Below are 14,448 nucleotides of genomic sequence, written 5' to 3' on the forward strand. Positions count from 1 at the left end.
TTCTTGATGGGTTCGAAAACAATGTTTTTGACAACCATGCATGTTGATGCAATTGATAACAGCACAAGTAACAAGTAAATCAGTTGTTAAAAGCATATATGCATTTGTCTCACTTTTTCCTTTTTTTTTTTCTAACAAATAAATCTGATGAACTATTGTTATAAATTCACAACTGTGTGTATGAATGATCAATTAGTTGGTCTTTCTTCCTAATAAACAACAATGAGCTAATAGAGAAGAGAAATCTAAAGAGAGGAGCCACATAGGAAAGCATGCATGAAAAGGAGTCGTTGGTTTGTGTCCTGCAGCCTGAACCGGGCTCAAGACAGTTGATGCCGGTCCATGGTAGTTGGTAAGTTTGACCCTTGAATAGGTCAACTGTGGACAACAATAGCATCTCCAAGGCTGGCTTGGAGCTGTCTGCTACGTGTGCGGGTGTTTCTCCAACCCTTTCCCTCTCCAACCTTCCCCATGCAACCCCTCACCACCGCCACCACCACCTCCTCCTCCTCTTCTTTTCTCTTCCGTTCACTGCCACCGCACCCTACGCTCCCCCCCCGCCCCCCCACCCCCATGGCGGAGCAGGCGCTGTCCTGCACACCGCCTCGGCCAACATCTACCGCCGTTACTCTCCATGTCCCTCCTCCTGCCGAAGCGGACAAGTCCGATAAGGAGACCACGCTCCAGAACGGAACCTACGTCGTTCAAGTCCCCAAGGACCAGATATACCGCGTCCCGCCGCCGGAGAATGCCCACTTGGCCGAGCAGTACCGCAACAGGGACAAAAACGAGCGGCGAAGCCCGTGCCTCGGCTGCTTGAAATGGATCCTCGGCGCCGTCCTCCTCGTCCTTCTCCTCGCCATAGTGATTACCGGCGTGATCTTGGTCACCGTGAGGCCTGGAAGTCCCACGTTCACGGTCCAACGCCTCTCCGTGAACAGCTCGCCGCACACCACCACCAAAGGATCTCACCCGAAGCCGGAGTGCGATTTCACCATGCGTGTTCGAAATCCAAGTAAGGGGATGGGGTTCTCCTACGAGGCCGGTGGAAAGACCGTCGTCCTCCATAAAGGTGTCCACATTGCAGCTGGAACGACGCCGGCGCTCGTCCAAGGGCCCAAGAACACGACCACCTTTCGACTGGTTCTTCATGGCTCCAACATGTTGCTTACGAAAGTGATCGACATGAGTCTAAAGGGATCCAAGGACGTCATTCCGCTCGAGCTAGCAGCTGAGTTCACGGTGAAGCCTAGGGTCGGAGGGGTGGAACTGGGGGTGATGAGCATGTACGTAACCTGTGATGTTCGAGTAAGAAGACTGGTGAAAGAGGCACGTATATTGTCCCAAGAGTGTAAGACCAACCTTCAACAATGACGGAGGTGGTAATGGAAGTTTGAACTGAAAAGAAATCAAATCTTTCCCAAAGCTTTTTCCCCTTCTTCAAATTGCTCCTTCATTTCCTTTTTCTTTCTTATTCTTCAGGTTTGGACCAGTTTAGCTGGTGTCTATATGCGTGTGTTAAGGTTGTGATATAGAGATTATTGAATCCATTTGACGATCCCATGCCTCCTCTACTTCTTGTATAGTAATGTAACTCGCAGGGGGTGTGAAAAGTAGATCATTAGTTGCATGTGTACTCTGCTATCCAGAAATAAATTTCTTTCACTCTTCTTCTTGGTTGCATGTTTACATAACTTCTGAAGAAAGGATCAAATTCATCGGCATGTTACCACTAGGTAATTGTCTCGGCAACTTCTTTTCGATTACTCTTTACTTGGAAAACCTTGTTTTAAGATGCAACTGAAGTTTGTGACATCTAATGTTGGCAAACTACTACTTATCGTGCAAAATTTTGTCCTAACCTACCTACCATACTAGTGATAAAACTAATTCAAATGGGTTATGATTTCTGAGATCTCATGCAAAGAATGGTGATGATTTGGAACAATTTTGGAACGGTGACTGACTGTTCATCCATTTTGGAATAGTTCTAAAGTTGATGATTTCTTGGAAAGGTTCCTAAGATCGCATGCTACGTGGTTGTTTAATTTTTCAAAAGAAAGCATTATAGATTAAAGTACTTCTCCATCTTAATATATTTCATCTGTTGTCTTCTGGAAGTTGTGCAGAACCAAACAAGCATATGGTATTTTCGAAGCAACAACAACTAAAGTATACCGATTAAAAAAGAAGAGGAGATTAGTATATACAGAAAGTGAGAAAAAAAAGAAAAATGAGATGATAGATGTTGGAATAAGTATTTCAATTAATTTGTTTTCATATCTTCAAAGATAATAAATAATTATCAATTTTAAGCTGTTAAAATGAGAACTTTATTTATTTTAGAAGGACTATAGAATTTGATTGAAAATAGTTTTATTGATTATGATCTACAAGATCCCAATATTAATGAAAACTAAAAAGATTAAATGAATGAAACATGCAAAAAAAAAAAAAAAAAAAAGATATAAGAGCCCTATAAAAAAGTGTATTTGGAGGTATAGATAAATTAAAAACTTCAAAGCTTCGTATGTGTTCGATGTTGAATCTCGGATTTTGATTATGAAGTCAATTGTCATTTGTTATCTAATCCATATGTTGAGATAAGTATACAGGATTAACTATGATGAAAGTAAAACATGCAGCAAGAGTTACGCCGGAGTCAAGACTATGATCACGTTGGGAGTTCGAGAGTTTGACGGAAGTCTGGACGGTCGTCGGAGGTTCTGCGGGAACAAATCCGAGAAGTCCAGGAGCTTGCAAAAAGAAGCTCGTCGGAACTCGCCAAGTGGATCGTCGCAAGTCCAGGAGTTTGCCGGAAGTCCGCAAGAGCATCACCGAGGGTTCATCGGATGATCGACGGAAGTTCACCGGAAGCTCACCGGAAGAAGCGATTGACGCACCGGAGCAAGTTGCAATAAATGCCTTAAGAAATATCATAGTTAGCACAATGATTAAGTTAGAAATGGGAGGTGATCCCATTAACTTAATCTTGGGGCAATTGGGCCTTTGATAGACTCAAATTGGGCCGAATGTATCAGCCCATTCGGACCCAGATTTCTTGGCCAGCGGTGGCACCACTTGGGTTGGCGGTGGCACCGCCTAGGGCTCAATCTCCGAGCAAGACTGGGCGGTGCAACCGCCCCTGACAAGCGGTGGAACCACTTGAGCTCGGTCTCCGAGCTCTGCCAAGCGATGCAACCGCCCCAATCAGGCGGTGGCATCGCTTGGGCTCAATCTCCGAGTGAGACTGGGCAGTGCAACTGCCACTGTCAGGCGGTGGCACCGCCCAGAGGCTCAGTCTCCGAGCTGCCAGGCGATTATACTGCCCCAGTCAGGAGGTAGTACCACCAGGACCCCGGAAATCCGAGAAAAGATATTTTTGAGCTCCAAATTCAAACCAGTTTGGGGCCTATATATACCCCACCCTTTCTTGCATGAAAGGGCACCGAAAATCCAATCTTACTCTGTAATTTTTAGAGCTCAAAAGTGTTGTAAAGACTAGAAGTTCTCCTCCCTCTTTTCTTCCAAGTTTTGATCTTTCAAGAGAGGAGAGAAAAGTTTGTAATGGTTGTCTCCTAAGCCCATCAAAAAGAGTGAAACTGTAAAAGAGTGGTTGACCTTCACCTATTGAAGGAAGGCCTCTAGTAGACGTCGGTGACCTCGTCGGTGGAGGAAGCTAAAAGTGGATGTAGGTCAAGATTGACCGAACCACTCTAAATCTCGGTTTGCATTTACTTTGAGCATCTTATCTTTACTGCAATCCTCCTCAGTAGCTTACTGCCTTCTGCTCATTTACGAATATGTTTCATAGTTAAGTATTTTCCGAATCGGCATTAAGGCGGAAATCAGTTTTATCGTACGAACATCATATTTCAGTTTGCACTTACATTTTGATTTCCATCATAACTGCAAATTGTATTTATATCTCTTTGCTTTAACTGCATCTCGCTTGATCATAAGTTAAAGTGATTTATAAATCGTCTTTCATATCGAATTCGCTTTTATCGTATAAACGTCCTATTCCAGTTTGATTGAACTTCTAGAATGCAGGAAGTTTTCACCCCAACTTGGAGTAATTCTCTCATAGGTTTGGTCGCCTTTGGGATTGTACCGTCTTCTCCATCAACCCTGTCGCCTACTCCATTAAGTAGCAAAGGTACAGCACCACGTACTGCCTGCTTCGTTCCTTGGTTATGCACTCTTACATGACCCGAAGTCCTTCTCTTTCGGCTATCTTGATGAGAAGCTCATTGACACCAGTCTTACGAAGTTCCTCAGCCTCTGCCCTTCAGCCTTGTCTCAGTACTTGGAGATTGCCTCTGCATGCTCCACCTCCTCGGCCCCTTTCACGACCAAGCGCTCTCCCTCCATGAGAGCAAGGGATCAATGACTTTCACGGAAGTCCCGCCTCTACGGTACCATAGCGCTGCCATACCCATGGCCCTACTATCCGTCGCCTCGCATCTGCATCCCTTTTCTTCACGATCAGTAGATATGTCTCTATGGCACTCCTCTGAGTCTACCTTCATTCTAACTGATGCTTGATTTTGGGTAGCTAAGTCCCTTTGGACTCATCGTCACTTCCTCGCCCCTTTCGATCCCCCTACTTCAATACCTCTGTGTTCTCTAAGCAGCTCCCTCTTGGTCGATGGAAAGACAGACTGCAACTCCCATGCATGGCCTCTGCCATCGCATTATAGGGTTTGCACCGATTCTGTTCTCCTTAGCTTCCTTGGTAGCAACGTTCGCTTACTCGACCTTGTTCTCTGACTTGCCGGGCTCCCTTAAGGGAATATGAGCTCTGGAGTAGTCCAATTCTTCAGCTGCTTCGATCATACCTCCGTATGATCAAGTCCCTCCCATGGGACTCACTGGTACTTGCATTCGAACTTTTCCCTTAGTGGAACCTTGCCCCCATATGCTAATGACCAAGGTTTTCATCCGATGCAAAATTCGATGGACACACGGAAGACCCACCTCTGCAGTACCATGGCCTTCACTCTTTGAATCCCGAGGTTGTACTCTATGCATCGAGCTGGTTACTGGCCTTCGCCCGCTCTTTGCTCACACTTCTGAAGCACTTGAAGTGTTTGCACTCCTTGCGTTGAGTTAGTTACTGTGATTCACCTTCTCAATGCCATCGAACTTCTGGAATGCAGGAAGTTTTCACCCCAACTTGGAGTAATTCTCTCATAGGTTTGGTTGCCTCTGGGATTGTACCGTCTTCTCCATCAACCCTGCTGCCTACTCCACTGAGTAGCAAAGGTACAGCACTACGTACTACCTACTTTGTTCCTTGGTTATGCACTCTTACATGACCCGAAGTGCTTCACTTTCGGCTATCTTGATGAGAAGCACATTGACACCAGTTTTACGAAGTTCTTCGGCCTCTGCCCTTCATCCTTGTCTCGGTACTTGGAGATTGCCTCTGCATTCTCCACCTCCTCGGCCCCTTTCACTACCAAGTGCTCTCCCTCCATGAGAGCAAGGGATCAATGACTTTCACGAAAGTCCCGCCTCTGCGGTTCCATGGCGCTGCCATGCCTATGGCCATACTATCCGTCGTCTCGCATATGCATCCCTTTCCTTCACGATCAGTAGATATGTCTCTGTGGCACTCCTCTGAGTCCACCTCCATTCTAACTGATGCTTGATTTTCGGTAGCTAAGTCCCTCTGGACTCGTCGTTGCTTCCTCGCCCCTTTCGACCCCCTAATTCAACACCTCTGTGTTCTCCAAGCAGTCTGTTTGGTCGATGGAAAGACAGACTGCAACTCCCATGCATGGCCTCTGCCATCACATTGTAGGGTTTGCACCGATTCTGTTCTCCTTAGCTTCCTTGGTAGCAACGTTCGCTTACTCGGCCTTGTCCTCTGTCTTGCCGGGCTCCTTTAAGTGAATATGAGCTCTGAGCAGTCCAACTCTCCAGCTGCTTCGATCATACCTCTGCATAATCAAGTCTCTCCCATGGGACTCACTGGTACTTGCATTCGAACTTTTCCCTTAGTGGAACACAGCCCCCATATGCTGACGACCAAGGTTTTCATCCGATTCAAAATTCGATGCACGCCCGGAAGACCCACCTCTGTGGTACCATGGCCTTCACTCCTTGAATCCATAGCCCTTCTTGCCGTCGTGTTGTTCACCGAAGTGGAGCTTCCAGTAGCTCCCGATCATACCTCCATATGATCTAGTCCCTCCCGGGACTATGTCGTGTGTATCGCATTGCCACGAACTGTTCCACCATGATCCGTTGCACCATGTCGCCTCCTGGTGACATCTCCATTGCATTCTGATCCTTGTGGAATAAACTCAAATTGTGAACCCTCCATGTGTGGCCTCTGCCAATACATCGCAGGGTCTCTTCCACCTTCGATTTCATTCGCTCATTTGGCAATCGACCTTCATCCACCCACTCTTGGGTCACACCTAGATGAAGCACCGCTCTAGGACAGTCCGTCACCTAGTAGCTCCCAAAGTCCACCGACTTCACTGTAATTTGTGCACCATTGTCTGGATCCTAGGCCTCTGCCCCTACCAGCACAATCTCCGCTGCGCACCGCTTCCTTCATGGCAACTTGAATGGAAACACTGTGGCATATTCTTCAAGAGTACCCACCTCTGCGTCCTCTTGCCCCGTGCTAAGGCCTTCTGAACCCAACTTCGTCTCCGCAAATTGAGTCGCCTTAGTTCCTCCATCAGATGCTTTTCTGAGATAAGGTGCATGTGCCCAGAAGCTCCCTTCTTCTTCGGCACCATGCAAGATGAATCCGCTCCATCAGAATGAAGGACCCATGGAACAACATGATCCTACTCTTGCCTCTGCAAGAGTTCATGTCCTTGACCTCTATCTAAGGAAAGCACTGTGCCTCTGCTCCATGTTCCAACTTCTATGCTAGCTCCCTTCATGCGGCTTGAGTACTTCGCCAAGTTACACCCAAGTTGCTTCGCTCCTCCTTTTTACATTGAGTCGATGGTGGTCCTCGCGCCCACCATTCCACGGGTCAGCCCTCCTTTAAGTCCAATCTCCACATCGTCTCCAAGTGTGCCTTCATTTGTGTTGCTTTGGGTCGCTCCCCCACTTGATCTCGCAATGCATCCACTAATGCATTCTCTTAAGCGAGATCATGCGACGACTCCTCGCCGCCTGCTCATTCCATTGAGCTTTGTGGAGTTGTTGTTTGTTGAGGTACTCCTCCTCAACATGTGAGATCCGTCTCACATGATTCACCCTCTGGAGAGCCGGGACTTATCCCTCCTGGATAACTGTCCCATTGGAGCAACATCTCTCTTTGTTTCGGAGACCACCATCCCCTTGGACTACTCCGATCTATTGAACAAACCGTGCATTGTTCTGCCTCCTGCAAACGCACTTGCTAGATTGTGACTCCACGTCAATACAGCCCCCGCTGCACCACTCAAGGCCTAGCAACATGCTGAACTTGTTACACACTTCAGCCTCCTACGGACGTATCCTTCACATGACGAAGAGAAAGTTCCAATGCTCTATGGCGTCGAGTTTCGGTCGCCTTGGGATGGCCACGAACATTCCATCGTCCACATACAAGCCCATGCATAAGTACCAAATTCTTCGAGTTAGCAATTCCCCTCACCTCTGTGAGCCTTGCATAACTCTTTTGGTCGTTGAGCAACTCATTCCACCTTGCATGGTCTTATCCTTTACCAAGCGCCTCGCTTGCCTTGAGCACCATCAAGTATAGTTGTCAACGTTGAGCCGCAGCTCAAACTCAGCCATCCCAACCTTTGTGTGTTCCAAATTCTTCCAAGCTTGCCTGTTCTCGTGGTGCCTCTTATGCGAAAGGTAGGACATTCCTCTGGATGCCAATCTCAAATGCCCGCTCCTCTGAGTGACTCCTTTTCCCTACATCTCCATGCCCGTTTTCCCTTAAACGGTCGCACGTGTGCTGACTGCCCTCAACGCAGCCCCGCTAGGTCCCCCACGTTTGCATGCTAAGTGTTTCTATGAGTGCTTGTCCCGCTCTGATACCATCTGTCACGGACTTAGCTAGTTTTGCCTAAGTCGTGCGACACCCTTGCGTGTCCGTTCGCAAAGGTCAGCCTCCCCGAAGCCTCCCATTGTCCCTTAGGACCAACAAAAGAGAGAACGGGTTAAAGAGAACGCCTCAATCGGGATCCACAAGCAAATCATCTCTGAAAAATACTTCATAGATAATGCAAATTACAAACAGACTTTACAAGCTCTGAATAGTTGCACAACAAAGGGTAAAATGGTCCATTACAGACCGAAAATCTCTTGCACGTGTCCACATGACACAACCTTTATTTACAAGCCTAAAGAGGCCACCAACCCAACTAAAATGGGACTATTAAGCATTCGGCCGCCCTTCTATATGCTGTACAAGGCATGAACATGCTAAAAGACATGGACGTACGTAAGCATTACATCAAACACCTTGTTTAAAAGTTTGTCCGTGACAGCTTGCTCAGTCCATTGAGCTTCGTGGAGTTGTTGTTTGTTGAGGTACTCCTCCTTAACATGTGAGGTCCGTCCCACATGATTCTCCCTTTGGAGAGCTAATACTTATCCCTCCTAGATAACTATCCCATTGGAGCAACATCTCTCTTCGTTTCGGAGACCACCATCCCCTTGAACTACTCCGATCTGCTGAACAAACTGTGCATTGTTCTACCTCCTGCAAACGCACTTGCTAGATTGTGACTCCACGTCAATACAGCTCCCACTGCACCACTCAAGGCCTAGCAACATGCTGAACTCATTGCACACTTCAGCCTCCTATGGACGTATCCTTCAAATGCCGAAGAGAAAGTTTCAATGCTCCATGGCACCAAGTTTCGGTCACCTTAGGATGGCCACGAACATTTCATCGTCCGCATACAAGCCAATGCATAAGTACCAAATTCTTCAAGCTAGCAATTCCCCTCACCTCTGTAAGCTTTGCATAGCCCTTTTGGTCGTTGAGCAACTCATTCCACCTTGCATGGTCTCATCCTTTAACAAGCGCCTCGCTTGCCTTGAGCACCATCAAGTATAGTTGTCAACGTTGAGCCGTAGCTCAAACTCAGCCATCCCAACCTTTGTGCGCTTCGTATTCTTCCAAGCTTTCTTGTTCTCGTGGTGCCTCTTGCGTGAAGGGTTGGCCATTCCTCTGAATGCTAATGTTAGATACCCGCTCCTACGAGCAACTCCTTTTCTCTACATCTCCATGCCCGTTTTCCCCCAAACGGTCGCGCTTGTGCTGACTGCCCTCAACGCAGCCCCGCTAGGTCCCCCACGTTTGCATGCTAAATGTTTCTATTAGTGCTTGTCCCGCTTTGATACCATCTATCACGGACTTAGCTGGTTTTGTCTAAGTCGTGCGACACCCTTATGTGTCCATCCGCAAATGTTAGCCTCCCCGAAGCCTCCCATGTCCCTTAGGACCCACAAAAGAGAGAACGGGTTAGAGAAAATGCCTCATTCGGGATCCACAAGCAAACATCTCCGAAAATACTTTATAGATAATATAAATTACAAACAGACTTTACAAGCTCCGAACAGTTGCACAATAAAGGGTAAAATGGTCCATTATAGACTGAGAATCTCTCACACGTGTCCACATGACACAACCTTTATTTACAAGCCTAAAGCGGCCACCAACCTAACTAAAATGGGACTATTAAGCCTTCAGTTGTCCCTTTACATGCTATACAAAGCATGAACATACCAAAAGACACGGACATACATAAGCATTACATCAAACATCCTGTTTAGAAGTTTGTCCGTGATAGTCGGGCCGATGGATCGGTCGATGTATCGATAGAAGGCTTTCGGGCTGTAGATTCAGGCATCAGGCCAAGAAGAGCGGGTATAACGCCAAGGATATCGTAGTTGCGGAGTCAACTGGCCGATTGGGCAATAGGCCGTAAGAGAGGACGATGCACCGAAGAATCAGACGAAGCATCGAGAGACCAATGGCATGCCGGACAACTTGATTAATTGTTTAGGATTAATTGTCTCGATTGAAGTTTTGTTTTATATGTGCAGGATTAACTTTAATAGCTTGAAGACATAAAGCAAGTCTACCGGAGTCAAGTTCGATGGGTGTTCGAGAGTCCGAAGATTCGTCGGAGATGCTGCTGGAACCAACCGAGAGGAAATCGGGGACTTATCAGAGTTTTCGGAAGTCCGTCGAAGAGATCGTCGGAGGTTCATGGAGATCACTTAGAAGGCTCGGCTACTCGCTAAACTCGCCACAAGATCAGGAGCCTGCTAGGAGTCCGCTGGAAGAAATCCGAGAGTGTATCGGAAGTCCGCCGGAAGATCGCCGAAAGGAAACTTGACGTTATCGATTATAAGATTTGCTTAGGACTATATCGTAACTTCGTAGTTTGCATATAATTAGGGTTAAGATTAAGAAATAATCCTATATCCTGGTTAGGGGTCAAATGGGCCTGAATATGACTTGGTTTGGGCCAGATCTGAAGCCCAACCAGTGACCCGTAAGGTCGGGCGATGGCACCGCCCAGAACCCGAAGGACTAGGCGGTGGTACCGCTAGACTGGGTAGTGGCACTGCCCAGAACCCGAAGGATCAGGCGGTGGTACCGTTGGACTGGGCAGTGGCATCGCTCAGCACCTGAGAGGTCCGGTAGTGGCACCGTCGGACTAGGCGGTGGCACTGCCAATACACTATCAGTGTCAGACAATGACAGGCATTGGCACCGCCAGCACCAGGAACCCAAAGTTAATTTAAATTTGAAGCCCAAATTTGAATCCTCTTGGGGCCTATCAATACCCCTCAATTCTCAGCAGAGAAAACAACCTTTGAGAAGTTAAAGATTGAGATAAAGCCTTTGCAAACTCTTTAGCAAGTCTTGTTTTCAATAGCTTAAGCGTTCACCTCATTCTTTCTCTTTGAAAATATGTAAGAGTGTGAACCACTTGTAAAAGGTTGTAAGAGGGGTATTTGTCCTTCCCCTTCAAAGTGATTGCTAGTGGAAGTTGGGAGCCTCATCGAAGAAGGCTTTGCAAGTGGATATAGGTCATTTTGACCGAACCACTTTAAATTAGTGTGTTCCTTGAATGTGTGAGTGTTTATCTTTCTTAAACCGTTATTTACATAGCAGCAAGCTTTTGATTTTTATCTTTTCACTTTACTCAAGCTGCTTTCACCAAGTCATTCATTATCGAATCGAAATCTCTACGCATTTATGAAATCATTTTCAAACTTACGAGTTTTAATCCGCTGCACTAATTCACCCCCCCTCCCCCCACCTCCCCCCCGTCCCTCCTCTTAGTGCTGCTCCGAACCAAACAGCAACAAGATCAGTTATAAAAGTTTAGCAAACGACTATCATATGCATATTATAAGAGAAGACAAATCATATGATATAAGGATCACACACTCAACATTTCATATGATTCATATTCAAGAGTCACACTCAACATTTCATATGATTCATATTTAACAAAGGTGAAAAGAGTAATATATAAGCAAATTAAGATCAAAAGGTATAAGCTCATGAGTCATATTTATCATTTCAATCAATTCGTTCATGACAAAATAGCAAAGAGCAATATATAAACAAATCAAGATCAAAATGTAAGGCATGAGCTCAAGAGTCATATTTAACCTTTAATTCAATTCATTCATATTAAAACAGCATACAATAACATATAAGTACATCCTTCCAAATCATGTCAAAAGAGTATAAATGGTATTGTGGGTCATAACATAATATAATTCTATCCATTTCTAAATAGCCATATAATGTAAGTCTTCCACATTTAAGAGCTCCACCCCACCCACATCTAGATGAGGTCACATACTAGCATAAGCACCATAAGCTCTACAACATAACATAATTATTTTTTCATTTCTAGTAAAGGAACCATAGTGTCCCATAAATACCAAAGCACAAATAGAATATTTGATCAAGAAAATATACATGTATTAGAAATAGATTTGAAACAACAAGTATATACATATGTATATAGTGTTAGGATCAAGAGTCGGTACTAAGAAGGGGGGGTGAATTAGTATAGCAGTGAAATCACGTCAACTTAAAAAAAAGGGGGTTCGTACGATAAAATCGTTTACATTGAAAATTGATTTCGGAAACTTAATTTGAAAGCATACGTAAACGTATTGAAGGCAGTAAGCTATTAAAGAGGTTTGTAGTATGTATATGGCAAGAAGTAAATCTAAACCAGAGTTTTAGAGTGGTTCGGTCTACGTGACCTACATCCACTTTCGGCTTCCTCCTCCGACGAGGTCACTGGTATCCACTAGAGGCCTTCCTTAAATAGGCAAATGTCAATCACCTTTTACACCCCTCTTCTCCTTTTATCGGGTTTAGGAGACAACTCTTACAAGTACTCACTTACTCCTCTCTCAAACTAGTCTAACACTTAGAAGAGGGAGAGGAGATCAGACAAGATTTTAGCAGTGTTTCTTTCTTTTTAAACTCTTTGTGCTTGTGTTCTTTAACCAAGGATAAGAGGGGATTTTATAGGCTTCAAGTTGATTCAAACTTGGAGCCTAAAACTTTCCCATCCGGGTACCTCGGGCACGGGCGGTACCATCGCTTACGCTGGGCGATACCACCACCCAGTGTCAATCGACACTAACACTATCCTGGGTGGTACCACCGCCCAGACTGGCGATACCACAGCCTAGCACCTTGTTAGAGGCGGTACAATTGCCCAGACTGGCGATACCACCACCTGACATAGTCTTGAAGACTCTGCCATAACGGTGAGACTTCTTGGGGCACTGTTTGGGCCTCTTATTGGGCCCAACACAGTTCTTACATGGGCCTAGCTGGCCCCTAATTAGGTTGGCCCAAATCCAAGCCCAATTACGTGCTAACTACGAAATCCTAAGACATTTGCTAAGCTAAACAAGTCCCTATGTCTATTCTTCCGGTGAGCTTCCGGCGATCTTCCGACGAACTTCCGATGATCTCTTGGCAATGTTCCGGCGGACTCCTGACAAGCTCCTAGACTTCACGATGATCTTCTTGGTGAGTTCCGATGAGCTTCTTTGGCAAGCTCTGAGACTTCTTGGCTGGTTCCTCCAAAACTTCCGACGAACGTCCGGACTTTCGACGAACTCTCGAACTCCCAACATAATCGCGTCCTTGACTCCGAGACTTCATTTTGCTTCATACCTTGCTATTGTAGTTAATCCTGCACATGTAAAAACACACTTTGATCTAGACAATTAATACTAAGCATTAATCAAGTTGTTTGGTATGTCATTGTTCTCTCGACGCTTCGTCCAATTCTTCGACGCATCGTCCTCTCTTGCAGCCTATTTCCTAATCGGCAATTGACTCCGCAACTCCGATATCCTTAGTGCAATATCCGCTCTTCTTAGCCTAATGCCCGAATCCATGGCCCGAAGCCTTCTGTCGATACATCGACCAATCCACCGGCCCGACGTCCAATCTTCTGACATGTTTTTCCGGCCCAACATGATTTTTCTTGCTTTAATTGTCTCATCCTGATCGAAGCATCTTATGTCACTCAAAACACAGATTAAAACATAAATATATATTAATTGGTTTCATTATCAAAATCTGAGATTCAACAATCTCCCCCTTTTTGATGATGACAACCAATCGATGACGGAGTTAACTAAACTCCCGGAGTTTAAACAAACTCCCCCTATCAATATGTCATATTGATAGAAACTCTTGGATTCAAAAATCTAAGTAACATATCATAATCAAATCATGCATGACAGCAACATACTTCTCCCCCTTTGTCATCAACAAAAGGGAGAAGTTCCACTTTCTAGGTGTTTGACATAACAGTTTCAAATCGTTGCATAATAAATCTTTAAGTTCTTCCATCATGCAATTTTGCTATCATCATGGATATGCAAGGTAGTAAGATAGCAATTTCTACAACATACAAGCTAGCAAATTTTACAACAATTTATAACATGCGAGCTAGCAGTTTTGAGATGTTCAAGAAAGCAACACTTGCTTCTTGAAATATGCAATTTGCAAGTTAGCAATTTTTTGCTTCCTTTACAATGTTCGAACTAGCAATTTTGCTTTTAGCACATTTTGCTCCCCCTTTGTCATTGTCAAAAAGAAAGGAAGACCCTTTACATCAATTTTTAAATTATGACAAAGGTAAATGGCATAAATAAAAATTCAAGTCATGAATTTCAAAACAATTATTTTATCATGAATATGTCATCATTGCATGCATTATTATCATAAGTTAAAGTATTACATGCATAACACCAAATCATCATGTATATAAAACATAAAATCATTATTGCATGCATGATTCCAAATCATCATTCTAGAGTATTATTTCAAAAAATGATAATTATTAATTTTCATATTATTTTAAAAATTATAGTGTTGCATGCATCATTCCAAAACATTTCAAGCCATACAAGCCATAAATACAAAGAAATCATGTCATGAAGGATAAGACTAAT

The 14,448-nt window shown here is 44.8% G+C and overlaps 1 protein-coding gene across 1 annotated transcript; it reads left to right on the top strand.

The window, feature by feature from the left end:
- Window positions 1-573: 573 nt before the first annotated feature.
- Window positions 574-1,374, top strand: LOC103973972 (NDR1/HIN1-like protein 13). Its single transcript, XM_009388677.2, has one exon. It carries the CDS (start codon window positions 574-576, stop codon window positions 1,372-1,374), a length of 801 nt encoding a protein of 266 aa, XP_009386952.2.
- The last annotated feature ends 13,074 nt before the right edge of the window (window positions 1,375-14,448 follow it).

Source organism: Musa acuminata, chromosome BXJ2-8 (genome assembly GCF_036884655.1).
Source record: "Musa acuminata AAA Group cultivar baxijiao chromosome BXJ2-8, Cavendish_Baxijiao_AAA, whole genome shotgun sequence".
Classification (NCBI taxonomy): Eukaryota; Viridiplantae; Streptophyta; class Magnoliopsida; order Zingiberales; family Musaceae; genus Musa; species Musa acuminata.